Here is an 18782-nt window from a genome sequence, read left to right on the forward strand (position 1 = left end):
CTTGACTGTGCATGTAGTTAAATTTGGAGGGATGGCTCATAGTCTGGGCAGTCAGATCCCACAGTAAGACTGTGTTCTAGCTCCTAGAAGTCTGGCCATTGTTCAGAGGTTCAGTGAGGGCTGTGAGCTGGCCAAGAACTTGATGTGCCACACCCAGGCCATGCTCTGGGTGTCTAGAACAGGCAGCCCTGTGTTCAGCTCCCCTCCCTGTAACAGAGCTAAACTGCTAGGAGTCTCTTAGTTGAAGGCCAGAGAGAAGCACGTGAAGCAAGATAAGCTTGCTCTTTTATCTAAATGTGAGTCCTTTAGAAGGAAGAGCTTGGCCACAGCAGTTATCTTCGTGCTTTTTTTCCCTGTGGAAAGTGTCTTTAGTGATTACCAGAGAGTTGGAGTGTAGCAATTTTATTTGCCCTTGATTCCAAGTTACTTCGGAAACAATTCTTAACTGTAGATGAATTTAGAGACCTTTTCATAGGAGCTGAGTATTTAGTCTGTTAGCTCATGAACCTCAAGTACTTGCTTTACATGTGATGCCTCAATGTAGGTCACACTTGTCTTGTTAGCATCCTGTCTTGATCTTGTTTTGAGCTCCTTCCAGCAAAGTAGGTGCCTGTGAATTTGGCAGGCATTCACTGGATGCTATGTTTGGAAAGCTCATTGACTTTTTGGGAACATATCCTGGCTCCAGTCTTGCCTGATCAGCCCCTCACACTGGGTATTTGCAGCTGTTAAACAGTTCTGGGAAACTCCCTGCCCTTGGCTTCAGGATGGAAGGGGAAGAACTGGGCACAGGGGAGGTTGGAGTGGGGGGAAAGTTGCTTCCTAAGAGCCTTTCAGAAAATCTGAAGTGCCTCTGGTGGTGGTAGGGAGTGCAGGGACTGTTTTGCTGGTTGAGCGACTGCAGTCACAGCCAGGATCATAACACCTTTGTATGGTCTACAACAAAAGGGAGGTGGCACAAAACTCTTGTTTGTAACCTGTGAGTAGGATTGCCTGGGAGGAGCACCCAGTAGTGTGAGGAATGTCACCCAAACCGTGCTGGCATTCAAACATGCCCACTGCCTGCTAACTGCCCTGAGGTTGAAGAGCTTTAGCAAGGGATGTGGTTAAGGTCTGACATGTGAAATACCACTGCCAACCCTACTATTAGTGTGAAGAGCCCTTAGTAGGTGTGTATGCTTCCCCAGAGAAAGGCTCTTCTAACAGGCACAAAAAAAAGGTGTTTACAAACAAGCAACCTCCCCAAAACAAGACCCAAAGCTGCACAGATTGTAAAAGTTGAATGATGGCAACTGCACATTGCTAGATTTTGCTTCAAGTTTTACCTGCTGATCCAGATGTTGGGGATTTTCCCCATGGTATTTTAATTTCCTAGTTTTGACTAGTAAAGGATGTTCTCTCTAAGCAGCTCAAACAGCAGGTACAAAAATAGTTATTCCAAGGACTTCTTCAAACTGACTCTAAAGAAACAGAAAATGGCAATGGTAATTACTTGGAACAGCTACAGGAAAGCAAAGGGAGGTGCTTGAAGAATCTATTTATGGAAAAGGAAATGGCAAAAATAGAGGAATTGATCCATTGCACAAGGTTGGGAGTAAGTAGTGTAATAAGTGGCATACAAGTATCTGGTTTTGACCGTAAATGGGTGGGGATCCACCCATGGCTGCTTCTGCTGGCTCAGTACTCTCATCTTGCAACTCCTTTCCTCTAAGTGAAACTCCTTTGCTCTCTAGAGAGGATGGCAAGCTGCTAATAGCCAGGGTGTTCAAACACCATTGGTGGGAGGTGACTGGTTGAAAAGTAAGGAATTATATTTAAGCACCTTTAACCTGGAAACATCATGAATGATTTTGGAAGCCATGCTGTGTGGGCGGTAGGGGAATTTTAATAATAGGTTTGAATTAATAACTTTGTAGTAGTCTTTGTAAAGTAGAACCTTCTTCCTGAAGAAGTTGCCTGCCCAAATCAGATCACTGATTAAATTGGGTAAATGATACCTGTAGAGTTCTGAAGTGTGGAGATCTGCAGCCCTATGGAGCCAGCATTGGCACAGCCCTGGCTTTGAGTGCTCGCTGGTGCTACTGAAGGAAGGTGTCTCCAGAGCAGGGAAACATTGATTGTGAGAAAGCTGCAAAGCTGGGGCAGGGTGAGTGAGTGAAGGCATCTAAAGCAAGGCAACTGCAAAAAACAGACCCTTTGCATGAGGAGCAGGCTTTTTGGAAGTTTTCTTGTGAACTCTGTGAACATGGTTTGAAGGAGACCTCACTTGTAAGAGAAACTATCCTTGAGGGTAATAAATCTGATTCTCCACCATTTGAGGAAAAAAAAACCAAAACGGGATCCCTAGTTTTTATAAGGGTGTCTGAAGTAGATTCCCTAACTTGATATGAATAGCTGATCTCTGGACTGATAAGCATGTCCTGCAAGGATGATCCCCTCCAACTCTGCTTAGTGATCCTCTGCTCAGGCCTCTCTGAGTGCCAGGCATCAATCACATGCAGAGGAGCACTTAAACAGGAAGGGAGCTGTGGCTTCTCATGCTTGGTCTTGAGAACCAGACAAGCAATAAAGTGTTGCTGTGCTCTGTAGGGATTGCCTTTTCAATGGCAGCAACTGCCTTCAAGGAAACAGATTTTTTTTTTTTTTTTAATGGAGGCATTCCTGATTACCACTTGCTGTATGGAAGAATTTTATTTTCCTTCTCATCACTGTGAGATAAGCAGTACAAATTAACACAGGATTATTTTGAGATTAACAGTCAAACAAATATACCAGGGCTCTGACACTACAGTATGCCAGGGTTTATATTAGAATAAATCACTTGGTTTCCTTTTTTGAAACTGACCTTTAGCATTATATATTGTAGCAGATTTTGTTACAGACACATACACACACACAGAGAGTATTCTGAGTTTGAAGGGACCCACAAAGATCAAGTCCAGCTCTCAAGTGTATGATGTGTAGGGGGATTGAAACTGCAATCTTGGATGCTATTAGCACCATGCTCTAACCAACTGAGCTAATCTCATTAATCACCTCAGTCAGTTTCTTGTCTTTACTTTTTTCAAGAACAGGGTTAGGGTTTCAACCACTGGATGCAATGACTACTATAAACCTTGTCAGAAAATTTATGGAAATGCAGTTGGAATGGGCACAGAATTGGCTTATTTTGAGCCCCTTTGTTAGGTAAAGCAGAAATCCTCTGCTCTTTCAAGCTCCGTATAGGAAAGCTTATCTTTTTTATGGCTGATGTGATGTAACTCTGTTTCCCCCATGCCCAGTGCTTTTAAATTGGTGCTGTGGAGGTGAGTTTTGCTGGAAGCTATGGGCAAACACTGGCAGCATCCTTTGGTGTCTCAATGAAGTATTAAATGCCACAGATGGCACAGACCATGTCTGCCCAGACACTGCTGCTTCCACCCTTTCTTAGGTGCTGGTGCCTCCAGCCTTTCTCTATACACTTTTTGCAAGCAGGCTTCTCAAAGCTGTGAACTTTGTTGATCTTGCAGGCTGGTGCTCTGGCCTGCTTCCCCTTCCTGTCCCCAGCAGCGTGGCTCCTGAAGCTGTGTGGGTGCTGTGGTTTGTTGCCCACATGAGCCATCTTGTCTTGCTGGGGACAAAGAGCAGTTGCTGGTGGTGGGGACACAGCTCTGGTGTGACTGTGCTCAGGTGTGGCTCCACAGCAGCTTCTCAATCCAAGCTGGCCTCCTGCCCTGCTCCTTCACAAGGAAGGAATAACACCATATGAGCACAAATTTAGTTGGATTTAGCCTGAATTCTGTTGCTCACCAGAGAAGTTTGTGAAGCTGGGTAGTAGCAGCTGCCCCTTCACTGCTCTGTGTTTTCAGGGTCCGTGCTAAAGTCATTTGGGATGCTTTAAAGGGTGCATTCCTGCTACAGGCTGTACTTGGGTACCAAAAGAAAGCCACATACTCTACAGGATGTGAGTAGTACTACTGGCTCACTGGTACCAGAAGTACCATGGCAGGCTTTCCCCTTGGGTGATAGCTTTATTCAAATGGATGGGATGGGATGCCTCCTGTGGAGTTACTGCATGGCCTGTGCTCCAGTCAGATGAGAAGTGCTGTGTCCCAGCAGAGCAGGATGGGGCTGGTGCAGGGAGCTGGGAAGCTCCCAGGAGCTGCAGGGAGGGTTAACCTCTCTCTGGGGTCTGCAGGGTGGTGCCTAGGGTGTCCCTGCTGCTGTTCTGTTCCCTGATGAGCTTAGAGGTATGAAAAGGCCCTTTAAGACTGCTGGAAGGGGGCTTGGTTAATTAAGTGTAATCCTTTGAGAAATTGCAAGCGCTTTCACATGACCCGATCCCAGCCTCACCCTGACACAGAGGAGCCAGGGCTGTTCCAGCAGGGTGCTGGCACTCAGGAAGGAGCCAGATGTCTGTGAGTATGGCTGGTGCTGAGGCGTGGGGCATCACCTCTGCTTCCCCTCCAAGGCATTGCACAGCTCTGCTGTCCTTGCAGAGGGCTGGGCAGGCTGAGAGTGGTGGGAAGGGAAGTGCAGCACTGCAGAGCACTCTGCTCCACTTGCACCTTCTGAGAAACAGGGGACACTTCTTGTTAAACTCACCATATTGCTGCTGATCTTCCTAAAAAGCCAAAACTGAGCAGTTTTTTAGGTTATTAAGGTACATTATGAGATTTTAGTTTGTGCAACTCCAGCTGGATTTGATGTGCTTCCCAGGTTGGAACTGGTGAATGGTATTGGTTTAGTATTTTTATGTGGAGTAACTGCTGGGTGAACTGGTGCCTTTCAGTGCAAGGCTATAAAGGTTGGTCTGGAATTTCTTTTTAATTGAGCTTGCTTCTTTTCTGTACCAGTCAAATTTGCAATAAAGTCTAAGTTTTCCTTATGATACTTTCTCCAGAAATAGTCTACTTGGAGGCCTGAAGCTGGGGAGCAGGGAATATCTGGAGCTTGAAGCCTCCAGCCCAGCAGGGTACAACAGCTTCCTTGCCTACAGGAAATGCAGGGAGGAAAGAAGCTTTAGCTCAGGGTCAGGGTTTTGTAGAGGTCGATACTCTGTGGTGCTGACTCCACTTATTATTCTGACATGAATTTCCTAGTACTCTATTCCTGTCTCAGCTTGTGACAAACAGAATTGTCTTTTCTACCTCTCGTGCTGCTCAATGCACTGGGGCATTAGCACAGGCCATACATCCGTTCCTGAGTGTGACAGGATCAGTCTTTCCTGTTTGTCCTGCCATATGCAGCTACACCTTTTCATCTCAGGAAGTTCTTATAGCACACTATTAGGAGGATTTATTCAGAAACCTGACAATTACTGCTGCTAGTAAAATTTATTTGGAATCACAGTGGGGCAGAAAGTGAGACTTGAAGGTATATGGGAAACATTAAAATACCTGAAAAGATGCTGCAGATAGGTGGCTGGTACCACTGTCTTTTAAGTGTGTCCCTTGCAGATTGCTGAACACCATGGGGAGAGGGGGATAGTGGTGGCATGGGCCTTTGGAAAGCTTTTGCTGGTCAAAGGGAACTTTCTTTGGCTACAGCTACTCTGGGGCTGGAAGAGTATCTCTGCCATGCAAGTTTCTGTCTGTGCAGGATGTACCACGCTTGACAATACTGTCCTTGGCAGCAGGAAACTCTTTAATGCTCTGGCACTGGCAAGCTTTAGCAGGGTTTAGGCTGGTGGAACTATGGTAATTCCCCAAATAAAGAAGAGGAAGGGTTGCTAGTTTTCTATCTCTTTCCTGTAGCTGTTATGAAAGGAATCAGTTAAATATGAGCACTCTTTTTGGCATGTTTTGAAAATTTGATGAGTATAAATTTACCTGTTGAAATGTGATAGTTGAATGTTCTTGCAATGTGCAAAATGGTGTCTGGAAGCATTTAATTAGTAGCTGTTTGTATGAGAGGCTATTAAATGATGATGGAAAGACAACAGACTATTTAGAGGTCACCTATTACAATAAACTTCTGTGACTTTAGGATCCAAGTAGAATTTAGAGACTTGCAAACATTTGCATGCTGCAGTGGGTATATTATTAATGCTATGATGAATAAATTCAATTAATTGCTTTAAACAGAGTTTGAGTAAAAATTACTGCTTTAGGATAGTATTTTTGATAAATCTGTTGATGAAATCCAGTAAACCTTCTTAAAGCACCTCCTAAGTGTTGAAAGTTTGATAGATGTTTAGTAACAGAATATTTGGGATAGGAGGGCAGTATAGTTGGGGATGAGTGCTGCCACTGGACCTTGTGATTGGATCACTGGTGTGCAATGTCTCTTTTGCACATCTCTCAGCAGCATGCACCTTACTTGTCTGGACTGACAGAGCTAAATTTGTATAAGATCAGCAGTTCAAGTCAGATATATTATTGACATTTTTTTTCTGTTTGCAACCCAAATTATAAACATCCCAAGGGTTATGCCATCCCTCAAACCTATGAAAACCTTATCAGATGGCTTAGAAATACAAAATCTGATAGCTTAATGCTGATGAATCTTGAGGCTTTTCTTAGAATAATCCCTGGTAGCAAACTAATTAGATGGTTTAAAAGTGCTTTTTGGCAGAGTCACTCTCAAGGAACGAAGCTAATTAATCTAAATTTTGATGGGACTGCATAGTGTTGCTCTGTTTTGCTATAGCATTTTTATTCCTATGTGTAACATTTGTGTTGGTCAGTACTCAGCTATGAATACCTTAGTAAAGTGGTTTTACCTAAAGTGAGACTTAAAGTGAATGAAGAGGAAGAAGGTAAACATGCAGTGCCTGGCACGTACTTGTCTGGTAGACATTATAGCAGTCTGCAGATCTCTTCTTGTAGCTGGTTTGAGCTGCAGGCAGAGTGCATTAATTCAGTGCCTCCCACCACCTGAAACGGTAGAAACCTCCCTCTGAGCCACTTGTTGTGAACTGGAAAAACAAAACCACTCTAGCTTGGTAGGGTATGGGGAAAAAATGTCTTTGTGTGTTGTTTTCACACCAATGAGCCTTAACAAAGCTCAATTTTACAGCAAACTAGCTTCTCAGCCAAGTATTAAATTACCACTGATGGTTCAAAGTAACTAATGGTTAAAATGTCAGTGGCACAGCCCAGGATGTGCTGTGCCCCCAGCTCGTTGTGCTGACAGCTCGCAGCAGAGTGCTGCTGAACGTGTTAAACCCTGCTCAGCCTGGGGAAACGGCACTACCAGGGTGTGGTTCTGCAAAACACGAGCCTGCTTCCTGTGCTATCTCAGCTTCTGCTCTCTTAGATCAGCCTGAAGCTGCAAGTGCAGCCCCATTCAAGACTTTGGGTTGTTACTCATCCTGGGCACAGGGGACTGCTGGAGGTGGTGGGGGGAAATGTGTAAATCTCCCTATTGAGTGTGCTAATTGAAGGATAATATTGGGTCAGATAGTTTAATGGCATATAAGTGACTGACAGTGAAGGAATTTTGCTGGTTCCAGCATGGGACCTTATTTTACTGTGCTAACAAAGATGTGAGTTTTAATAAGTATTCTGCATGAATTATGGAGTTACTGAAGCAGCTTTGTTTAAAATGTGGAGGTGTGATTTGTTCTAAATAACTCTTAAGAGCTATTTAGGCACACAGATGTTTCAGTTCAGTTTTCTGGTGCTCAGATATTTGGTCCTTAATCACCTATGCACATGATATCAGATAAGAGTAGCTACTGTGCTTTGTCCATAAACAGTGGAGCAGAGACTCTTTTCTTTCGTGGTAGCTGATACATTCATGCTTTAGGTGAACAGGAAACACTTCAAAGCTAACAAAATGTAAGGGGTAACTTAATGGCTCATTTAATGTAACCCTTATACCTGAATGTAGCTTATGGACAGCTTTGCACTCACTGGTGGCTGTGCTGGGTGAATCAGGCTTACAGAGGAGAGAAGCAGAAATCTGTTTCCAAGTGTAAGCAGCAAAGCTGTTTTGGGGAGCATTCAGCCCTTCTTAGAAGTGGCCAAATTCTTGTTTCACCAAAACACCATGAAATTAGCCCATTGTCAAGGCCCAGGATTCAAAGAGAATAATTTTGGGAAGGTGTACACTAAGAGAATTTAAGGCATCTGCATGCTATTGAAAGCTGCTAATTAAAAAAAAAACAACCTCTTTCTTAGGAGTTTAAGCCATTTGTGCTTTCCTTGCTACTTCTGTGGGATGGTTTTGCCTTAGTTTGACATTCTGTCACAAGGTTTAGAGGGCTTCAAAACCAACTTGCTCCTGATATACTTGTTCATGATATCTTTGTTCTAGTAATGTCTAAATAACATTCCTTTTGCATGAAACAGCCAGAACTTCAATTTATGTGTACTTCAGCTTAGCTGTGCTAATCCTACCTTTAACCTTACAGAATTTTTAGCTTAACTTAAAACAAGAAAACCTTTAGGTTTATCTCAAGCAGATATCAAGTACAAAATAGTGGTCTGCCTAGTCTGAAGCAGGCTTTCTGGGAAACCTCAAAAAGTATTTGTTATAGTTACTGGTCTCTTTTGGTGCTTACCTAGATTAACTAGCAGAACATTTCTTGCTTATTGGGGAAAAAACCCTGGTCCTAGTTCTCTTGCAGTCTAGTTTCTTAGTAAACAAGATGTGAAATCTGTACATATTTTTGGTAGAAATACAGGAATCAGAACTGCCTGTGATCATATAGGTATTATGTGGTTCTTTGAATATTTCTCTGCTTACTCTTGCTTTTTTGGTCTCCTGTGTCATGTAGTTAGCTTATAGTCCAAATATGACTTGGAGTGGCTCTCAAAGCTCTTCACAATGTAATTCCCTCTACCCTTCACCACTGGAAGCCTGGTGGAGTGTACTAATAGTATTGATTGCCCTGAAGAGCAAAAAAATTAGGATTTGTTGATCTGAGGTAAATGACTTAGCAAGAGAGAGAATTGTTAATGCAAGGCCTGTGTGCTGGGGTTTGGTGCATTGTGAGTATCTTGTCTGAACAATTTCAAGCCTTGAATCTTTGCTTTGATGGAAAAATATTTTAAATAAAGCTGTTTTAATATGTACAGCTTGTGCTCAAAAATTGTGAAATATCTTTACCCTTTTCAGTTGATAGGCATGCAAGTAGAATTGGATTCTCAGGCAGCTTGGTGTACTCACAGACCTCACTTTCCCTGGCCTAAAATTAAGGCATCTATTTTCAGGCCAGGACAGTTTCTGTCTAGCCCCAAGCATCTAAATCATGTTTCCCAGTAATTATCAGGAGTTTTGAATGGGATCAGCAGTGTTTTACACTAGCATTTGACCTGAAACGCCTCTGCTGTTTAACTGGCTTCATGAGAAGTGAAAAATGTGTGTGTGTGTCTTCCTGCTTCTGTGGGATGAAGCTGTGAACTCCCTTGCTGCAGTTCCTTGCCACTTTCATGCCACCAGTGAAAATGTGATGGTGAGACATTCCTGTCAAAATAGTGCATCATGTAATATTTCTTCTGGAAGAACATTGATGATCTTGCATCTAAGGCTAGTATAGTAATGAAATCTTGGTTACAATTTTAAAAAGACCTAATCAATTTCTGCAGTTTTTAGAAGTCTTTCATCCCCCTGAAAGAATTGGAAAGCAGCACTGGCAGCTCTACTGCTATGGGAATTGTTCTCGTGTTCATCACTCAGCCTGTGAGGGCATCCTTGCGTCCTGTCTGCTTCACACCCACAGCCCCTGGAGCATGTCAGGGATTGTGCCTTTAACTTCTCCAAATACTCACAACAACTGGAAGTGTATTGTTATTGACCAGCCTTCTGTGGCAGACTGAATTGTTAATGCTTCTGGAATAACTTCCTTGATTCAAACAAAAGGGTTGGATGTCTTCTTGTGTGCACCAAGTTTTGGAACATCTCTGCTTTTGTGAAAGACACCAGAGTGTTCTACTCTGGAAATTAAACTTTGTAAGATGTAAATGGCTCTCATGTGTGTCAGTACATGTGAATGTTTGACCACAGAGGACAAAAACACTGCAAAACAGGAAGGTTATATTCTACAGGAAAGCTGTGAATGCCATGCTGGCAGAGGAGGTGGCTTTGTGCCTGCTGGCAGTGAAGTCCCTGGAAGCTTGAGAGCTGCATCCTGCTCCTGGGCATGTCTTTGTTTTCATTTTTGGGTAGAGCATGTTTGGTAATGATGCATTTTTATCTTCCAGATCAGTGTGCGTGTTACCACCATGGATGCTGAGCTGGAGTTTGCCATCCAGCCCAACACCACAGGGAAGCAACTCTTTGATCAGGTAAGAGATGGAGCTGCAGAAGATATAAAGTTGATAAAGACATTGCAATTTTATTGAGGCAACAGCAAATAATTTCTGAAGGACTTCAAAGACTGAGTGTCACTATATGTAATAGCTTCAAGAGAACTCAGCACAGTAGGAAATTCTACTTTTTTCCAAAACTACTGCATTTTGTAATCTCCAAGACTGTGTTAGGAGCTATTACTTCTAGTGAACTGAATTGGTGTTATGGCTCAGAATAATAGTAATTGGAAAGCACTAGGTATCTGCAGTCGTAGTTTGTAAGAAAAGTCTTGTGGGGGACCCAGTAAGCTGGTTTTGGTTGACTTACCTGCAAGCATTGTGTAATTGATTCCAAAGGGTAGTTGGTCTCTAAACCAGGAGAGGCTCAGCTGGGTTTCAAATGCTGTTGTGGCCTTTAAGTGCAGGTAAAGTGATGTTCTGTACTCCCACCAGGCCCTGAGGGAAACCTTGGGAGCAGTGGTGGTTGTACCACACTTGATTGGGCTGTCTGCATGTGCATCAACCCTTCCCAGCTTTCACTGGGCAGGGAAATTTCCTGCTGCTCTGGCAGAAGCAGGGAGGTGTGTGCAGCCCAGAGCTGGAGCAGCAGAAGACAGGCATTATCAGCTGCAGAGAGTGAAACTTTGTCAGACTCCACAGCAGTGTTTATCTGCTGTAATTGGCCATGGATTTGCTCCTTGGAGAGAAATGGGAACAGTAAATTCATAGCTCAAAGATATGCAAATTGAATCTTGGAGTAATGACAAGAGGAGGGAACTGCCAGACCAGATAGGTCAGATTTGGGTGTGGTTCATTAGAGCTGAGCATTCTGGGGTCAGCTCTACATAGTACCTATCATAAGGAAGAGAGAAAATTAAGGGCTGATTCACCCATTGAAGTCAGATATTTCATTTGGGGCCAGCAAATATAATTTAAATTTTTATATATTTTTTTAGATCTTTAACCACAAACTACTGTTTTCTCTTGTACTCAGCTGGATGATTCAGCACTAGATGATATACTGCTCTTTGCAGCCCAGCCCTGAAATGTAGGGAGATCCAAAGCTTTAGTGAAAGAGCATCCTTTCATAATGGAAAAAGGCTTTTGGAAAAGTTCTGAATTGCAGTGTAGTTCTCAGCTGTCTGTGTCTTACTATGTAGTAGCTCCTGCATATTTTAGCCCTGTGTGGTCTCAGATCTGACAGGTTTGGATTTATAAAAGTGAAAGCCAAATTCTATCCAGAATCCATCTGTGCAACATGGAACTCTGTCACAGTTAGTGCATGAGAGTGTTTGCTAATGAAGCTGAGGTGACATGTCCCCAGGCTCATTTAAAAAATGAACTGTTTTTTTGGGATTTTTTGGTTTTAAAATTTTTTTAAGGTGGTGTTCTTCATGTGGATGCTTCCCTTGATTATTTTTCAATATCTGGCTTCTGCTATTATCCAAGCAAAGCACCAAGTGCTGAGAAACAATACTACTCACATCAGTAATATTTTTAATCTACACATGGTATTTTCAGTCAGCTTTAGGTCACCTGTGATTTCTGCTGCACACTGACATTGGTGGCAGACTCGGGCTTCATCAGTTTGTCTCTGAGAAGCATCCAGCCATGTTTCCAATATAGCAGTTCTTCGGGTCTAGTAATTGATTTCACTCCTTTGTCATGCTCTTGGACAGCTGCACGTTTTCCTCCCTTCAGTGCATTTCACACAGCACCTGTCTAAACAGAATTTTGTTTTGCTTTTTCCACAGTAAACACTTTGCCAAGGGAGAAAACAAATGCTGTTGCAGAACTGAGTTTCTAAGTTGAGGCAATGCTTACTTCACCTAAATTGGATTGTAGGTGAAGCTGAAAATGAGGGAGGGAAAAAAAGTGTCTGAAGCTAGTTTTAAACATTTGTTATTTCTAAAAGGTCTGATTGACATAAAACTTGCTCCATGTAGGAAAGGGATGGGCCTTTAAATGTATTGTCAGCTGTTGCATATCCAGTATTTTTCACATGACTGAGCAGTTTTTGTGTATTGGTTCCTGTAAAGGGAGAGCCCAGGGCTGCTGTCCCTGCTGACACTGTGGCTGCTCTCTGGCTGGACATTGTTCACTCTGCCTCAGTTTCTATCCTTAGGTTAGATAGACCATGATGGGGTGTGTGACAACAAAGTTACTCCTGTTTATTTTCTAGCTCCCTTAAGCCATGCTGGGCCCCTGGACTTGATAATCTAGTGTTTTCTGCATGATGCTGGTTCTGAAAAAAGATCTGCTTTCATCAGTGCTTTTTTGAGGGAAGGCAGAGCTCCTCTACAAAGTAGATATATGGTTTTGCTGTTGTAGGACATTGACTTCTGGTGTGAAACTTGATTTTTGACTCTTGTACAGAAAATTTTAAGATACCCAGCATCTTTTTGCCCTGAGGTGCCCTTTCACTTTGAACTGTCAGTTCTGAGTTAAGCAAGAAGGAAGCTGCTAAGCATTACCAAGCTTTTTAGCTGCATGGCTACTTCAATGCAATCTGCTGCCTTTGCTCAGTAACATTTAGGCAGTATTTATTTTCACCTGTTGTGTGTAAAAGTAGATAAATATATTCATTATGCCACACATGATTCTGGCCCACTCTGAATAGAATTCAGAAAATTTCGGAAAGCTTGTAGCTAGGTTTTAGCTTAATGAGGGAAAAAGCATTTGAGTCTAAAGTTCTGTAGTAATAATATGTGAATGGGCATGAGGTAGAAATGTTCCTGTCTTCCTCTTTCCTGTTTGGTTAAATTTCAAAGTGAATTTTTGTAGTGACAGAACACTGCAGATACCTCACTGCTATGTAGGAAGTGGTTTCTGCCCCGAAGTAGCTGCCTGTAGAAATATTACTGAACTGATAAACATGTGGAGTAACATCATGATGTATTCTAGAGCTCTTCCTATTCCCTAATCTTGTAAATGTACAGCTTTAGCTTGAATATCTTAGGCTTGTGTGAAAGGACAAAACTTGGATTAAGTGAGACAGGATTGTACTATCTGTCTGCTGCAGTTTTGCTGCTGTACCTTTTAACATCAGTTGCTGAACTCCAGCATTTACTCCAGCATTTACTTACTAGCAAGAACTGTAACTTTGCTCCCATTCCTCAGCTTCCAGTGATGGATTAAAAGAGTAGCTCAAGGATGGGCTCTGCATGTCAGAGGTGCTGCTTATCACATAGGCTTTATCACTTCCCAGGTACCTTGAAATGTTGCTTTCCTAGGGATGGAGAGCACAGGCACTGCAGCAGTGATAGCTGCTTATTTTCCTCCTTTGACCCTTTTCTGTATTGGTTTAGAGAGCAGCCAGTAAACCACAGCAGTGCTTTGCATTGTGTCTTCTACACAGCAAAGATTAATCTGTTGTCTGGTGAAAATTCTTAGTTATTTGTTGCTGTGGATGGGTTTGAAATTGTCTCTTCAATCTTTTGCCCCTCAAACTTCCTTTTTTTGGATTAAAAAAAAAAAAAAGCATTAAAAACCCCTCCCTTTTCTGGGTAGTTTGAATCACTGAGCATCCAATCTCCTTAAAGGTGATTTCTGTCCCATTAAGAGCCATGAAGACAAGTCACAGGTTAAAGAAAATGTCACATGAGAAACTTCAGTAGCTATCACTTCAAACTTTAAAAACATGTGGTTAACCTTCCAAAGATGCTTTTCCTCATTATTGTAAGCTTTTGGGGCCAAAACTAAGCTTGTAATAGAAATGTGCACTTATCTATGGGTTAAAATGATAACAATAAGCATCTCTCTGCACACTTTAAACCTGGTCCCTAATGCTGTGTTTTATGTTCAGCATTAAGTCTTATGCATTTTCTTTTTAATTCTTAAGGCTTTTTCAGATTTCATTAAGAGCCAGATCTCTTGAGATTCTGATGTTGTGTGCCCTGGCTTGTCTTGCCTTGCTTTTCTATCTCCATGGCCATCAAGCTGTTGTGCAGCTTGAAACATTGGTAATGCTTAGCAGCTTCCTCCTTGTTTACCTGCTGCAGTGAATTTAGTGGTTTTGTAGAAAACCAGTTTGGTTTTGTAGAGTACCAATTTGTCATGACTTCTTTCATGTTTGCTTAAGTGTACAGCACAGGCTGATCAAACCCCTCTTGAATTTTGAGTGACTTCATCTGAGTTGAGCTGTGTTTGAAATAAAAATGGTTGGCGTCTCATGGCCTGCAAACGAAGCTTTTTGAGGAGGGAGAATGTAAGAAATCTTTAGCTACTTTAGCTACTACTAGGTCCTACCTAGTAGTGTTTAAACACATATGAAATGGCTCTTCTGGAACACCTGATCCATTAGGTGAAAGCACTAAAACCAAAACTCACTAAGGTAGTTTCATGGCAGAAAGCAGCAAGTCTCAGGATGGTGGCTGGTTGCCCCAGCAAACCCCAGAACTCTTGTCCCTGTGCTGAAGGTTTGTGGTTGAGCAGTATGAAAATGTGTCTCAAATTTCACAGGAGCATGTGGAAACTTTCTGACTTTTAGAAAAGCAGTAGTTCCAACCAAAAATGGACTGCTTGTTGCTAAAGATGTCAATGGCAAACTGTAGTAAGCACAAAAACTCAAAGATCCTGTAGTTTAGCACTCTGGCATTTTAGCACTTTGGAAGGGAAAACTAAAGTACATCCACCAGCTAAATGGAGGGGGAACAGTTGAATATTTGTGGCTGTAAATGGAGCCTAACCTGGGTACTAAGTTAGGGTACCTGGAAGACCCCATTCTAAGCTGTTTTTGACTGGCATATGAAACTGCAGGTGTGGCACCAGTTCAGAGCTGCTCCAGCAATAAGTTTAGCTGGCAGTTTTCTCTCAGATATCCTTGACATGCCTGTCATAGAGAGGGAGAGAGACCTACCTCATCTTTAACTAGGGCCCATTCAAGGAATTTGTCCCATGATATAGCCTGAGATATTTGGCCTTTGATGCAGGAGCATGATCCAAGTGCTCCGCCTTTTCCTCTGCTTGCATGCTTTGCTCTTGCCTGTATGTAAATAGTGCTTTCATCAGAATCTGTACTTGTTTGCCAGTGTGGTGTTGTGTTTCCTGGGCTGAGAATGACAGCCAATTTCAGTCATCATCTTGATGCTAAAATGTACATTTAAGAGGCTGCTTGTGGCTCCCTCTTCTGCTGTGGAGCAGCACCCAACTGTAGGAACACAGTTCAGAGGGAGCTGAGTGAGTGCTGAGGGAAGGACAGGAATTGTCATGCAGACCTAGAAAACATGGAGTAAGAAGGAATGAGAGAAAAGGCTCTCTGAAAGGTCTTCTGTTTCTTCTCTGAACATAACTAAAAAACTTACCCTACTAATGTGTGTTTAGACTTTCTGCAGAGGATGAAGTGAGTCACCAGAAAGGCACCTTTTCCCCTATGTCAGTATGGCTTACTGAATAGAATTCTAAGCTAAAAGTAGTACTCAATTAAAGTTTTGTAGTAGCTGGTCAAGGTACCATGGGACAGCTGGATTTTAAGGCTCCATCCAATCTGTTGCCCATTGTAACTGAGCTTTACCCAGCAGGCTAAACAAGACCCAGGGACTGACTTAATGCTCCCCCTGGAATGAAGAAAAGATGCTGCTCTCCATATGGATGAGAGTGTAAATTTTAGGTATTTAAGTATTGTGGTCTGTGTTAAACAGACTGTCTATTCTCCCATCCTTTGTGCCAGCCTTTTTCCATCCCTGGCCACTGCCAGTAGCTGTTTGCTTTTTGGAACATCTCACAGTTCATTAGGGCTCTGAATGCTGTACACCCCCAGACATAATTATGCTGCTGCCAGCCAGATTCTTTGCAGCTGTAGAAAGCTGTTTCTTCTTCATGCTTTTCTCCTTGCTAAATGGAACTAAATAGCCTGCTAAAGCTGAGGAGGGAGGAGGACTGTCCTCCCTGCCTTAGTTCAGTGGCAGCTTGGGACTGTGATGGTGAGTGCTGTGCTGTGTCCCCTCTTTCTGCCCCCAGCTCGTTCTTGCCTCTGCCATTGCTGTGCAGACTTCTGCTGTGGAATAAAAGTCCTTTTGTGTGGGACCACAGTGTGGAGCCTTTCAGCTCCTTGCTGGCAGCCCAGCCTGTTCAATTCCCAGGCATAAGCTGCTGTCAAGTGGAAGAGAGGAAAGCAGACCCATGCAGTCGAGTGAGGAGCTTCCATCCCATTCATATGTTAATGGTTCCAAGAACAGAGCTCTAGGACAGCCTTTCTTCCCCTCCTTGAACCATCTGCTTCCAATCACAGAATCACAGAATATGCTGGCTTGGAAGGGACCCACAAGGATCACTGAGTCCAGCTCTTGGCCCTGCACAGGACCATCCTCAAGAATCACACCATGTGCCTGACAGCATTGTCCAAATGCTTCTTAAACTGTCAAGCTTGGTGCTGTGACCACTTCCCTGGGGAGCCCCACAACCACCTTCTGGGTGAAGAATCTTTTTTTCTGGTATCCACCCTAATCAGGTTGACAATTTCAGGCCATTCCCCTGGGTTTGGTCACTGGTCACCACAGGGAAGTGATCAGTGCCTGCCCCTCCTCTTCCCCTCATGAGGAAGTTGTAGAGTGTGATGAGGTCTCCCCCCAGTCTTCTCCAGGCTGAATGGACCAAGTGCCCTCAGCTGCTCCTCATACAGCTTCCCCTCAGAGCCCTTCATCTTCATTGCCCCCTTTAGACCCTCTCTAATATTTTAATATTAGAGATTAATATCTTTCCTATATTGCAGTGACCAAAATTTCATGTATATAGCAAACTCTGCTTCTTCTCCAAAAGCCTCATCAGCTGTGTGATGCACAAGTGATTTGCATCCCCCTGAATCTGCAGGAGCTCTAGCCTAGCTCTTCTGTTCATGTTCAAGCAAGGACAGGCTGAATAATTTCAGGTACCCCAGTGGGATGATGTACATGGACTACATGCCCTAGTGTAGGTTTTGTCTATGTGTGTGCCACCAGTGGCACGCCTCTGCTGAAAACTGCATTTGGTTTTTCTGAAAGGAACAAAGGCCCTAATGCTCTTTGGAAAGGCCAGATAAAATGTCTGATCCAAGCCCTAAACAATCTAATTAGTGGTGTGTTTGTGGGGAACCTATGTCTTTAGTGTTGTATCCAACATCAGAAGGGAACAGAGTGCACCTTTGGGCAGTACAAAATTATATTAACTGATCTGGTAGCTGGTTTTCACAGGGCAAGTCAGTCTCTGCACCAATGTTAGCCCCTTGCTGCACCCTGTGGCATGTCCCAGGCTTTTCAGGGCACAAAGGGGGATGTCTTGATAGCAATCAGGCTTTGGAGAATCTTCCCCCTCTTTTTAACCAACAGTGGCCCTGTACTGCAGTAGTCTTGCTGCCCCACCATGAAGCTCTTCTCTCTTGTCACAACATGTCTGTAAAGCCTTTTAAATTCCTATTTACATGCCTGGTGTGCTTGGGAAGTAACTACAGAGAGAGCTCACAGAGTGGTGTAGTTCATGTCTGTGAGTGGCCTGTGGTGGCTTTGTGCTGACACAGGGGATAGCATATGGGTTTAGCCTCTGCACTTCCTCTGAATGGTGCTGCTCAGTAAAGAGCTGCATGAAAGGCCTGTCTATAGCTATGAGTGGAGTAGAAACAAATCTTAAAGTAGCACATGACTTGCCCAGGAATAGTACATTTGCATGATAAGTGTGGGATATACCTGAAAATGGAGCTGTGTTCCTCATTCCTGGAAGTTACTAGACCTGTCAGAGCTGCTGCATTGTGTTTTGGCTGTACATGTTGGCTTATAAGTAGCTGAAGAAAAATAATGTCCCAGCCGTTGTTTATAAATAGCAACAAGCCTTAAAGAGCTGAAGGAGAAAAAATAATATCATACCCATCCACTTAAGACCTCTTAGATGCCCAGTCATCTTTCTGTGCACTGCAGCAGGAGAAGCAGGTGGTCAGGGCACTGTCTGAACTTACCTCTAACATGTTCTCAGCCATTAATGGACAAGTTCAGTCCATCTGGGGATCTTGCTAATAATCACCTTTCTTTCAGGTTGTCAAGACAATTGGTTTGCGAGAGGTCTGGTTTTTTGGACTTCAGTATCAAGACACCAAGGGTTTCTCAACATGGCTAAAATTGAACAAAAAGGTATGTTTGCTCCAAGATTTTGCTTGTCCTTGTTCCCTTCTGAGAGTGCAGGGGTAAATTCAGTCTCCATACTTCTGTCAGGGATCTGTTCTTCCCTACCCATGCACCTCAAGTACTGCAACCTCAGTGAGTTGGTGCTGTGGTGTCCACACACTCCCTCCCCAGGGTATGAGGAGTTGTGGTGTCTGACCTTGTCCTGCATCTAGCTCTGTTAAACAGGCCAGATTTGTTACTCTTCCTGGTAAAATGCTGATGTTGTGCTCAAGTGAGCATCTTGGTTGGGGAGAAACCTGGGAAGTAACTTAGCTACCACTGGTCATAAGTACTGGCTTCTGTAAGTCCCGTGGGGAGAAGTGATGAGGTATTTAACAGTAAGTAATTGAAAATTCTTGCTTTCCTGCACTCTTTTCTACATTGGGAAGGAGAATTTTTTTTTCTAGTGCATGCTTGTCTTCCTGTTTGTAAACTGCTC

At 43.2% G+C, this 18782-nt stretch overlaps 1 protein-coding gene across 2 annotated transcripts in view; it reads left to right on the forward strand.

The window, feature by feature from the left end:
• The window catches only part of MSN (moesin), a 40676-nt gene that overhangs the window by 11950 nt on the left and 9944 nt on the right, over window positions 1–18782 (forward strand). The window contains exons 2-3 of one of the 2 annotated variants that reach the window (XM_058814322.1): window positions 10131–10214; window positions 18215–18310. In XM_058814322.1, the coding sequence (XP_058670305.1) occupies window positions 10131–10214; window positions 18215–18310 (180 nt within the window). Of the gene's footprint in view, window positions 1–10130; window positions 10215–18214; window positions 18311–18782 lie in introns of those variants that run through there. The other variant, XM_058814323.1, reaches the window with a different exon arrangement.

The sequence above is a fragment of the Ammospiza caudacuta genome, chromosome 14, assembly GCF_027887145.1.
Source record: "Ammospiza caudacuta isolate bAmmCau1 chromosome 14, bAmmCau1.pri, whole genome shotgun sequence".
Taxonomy (NCBI): Eukaryota; Metazoa; Chordata; class Aves; order Passeriformes; family Passerellidae; genus Ammospiza; species Ammospiza caudacuta.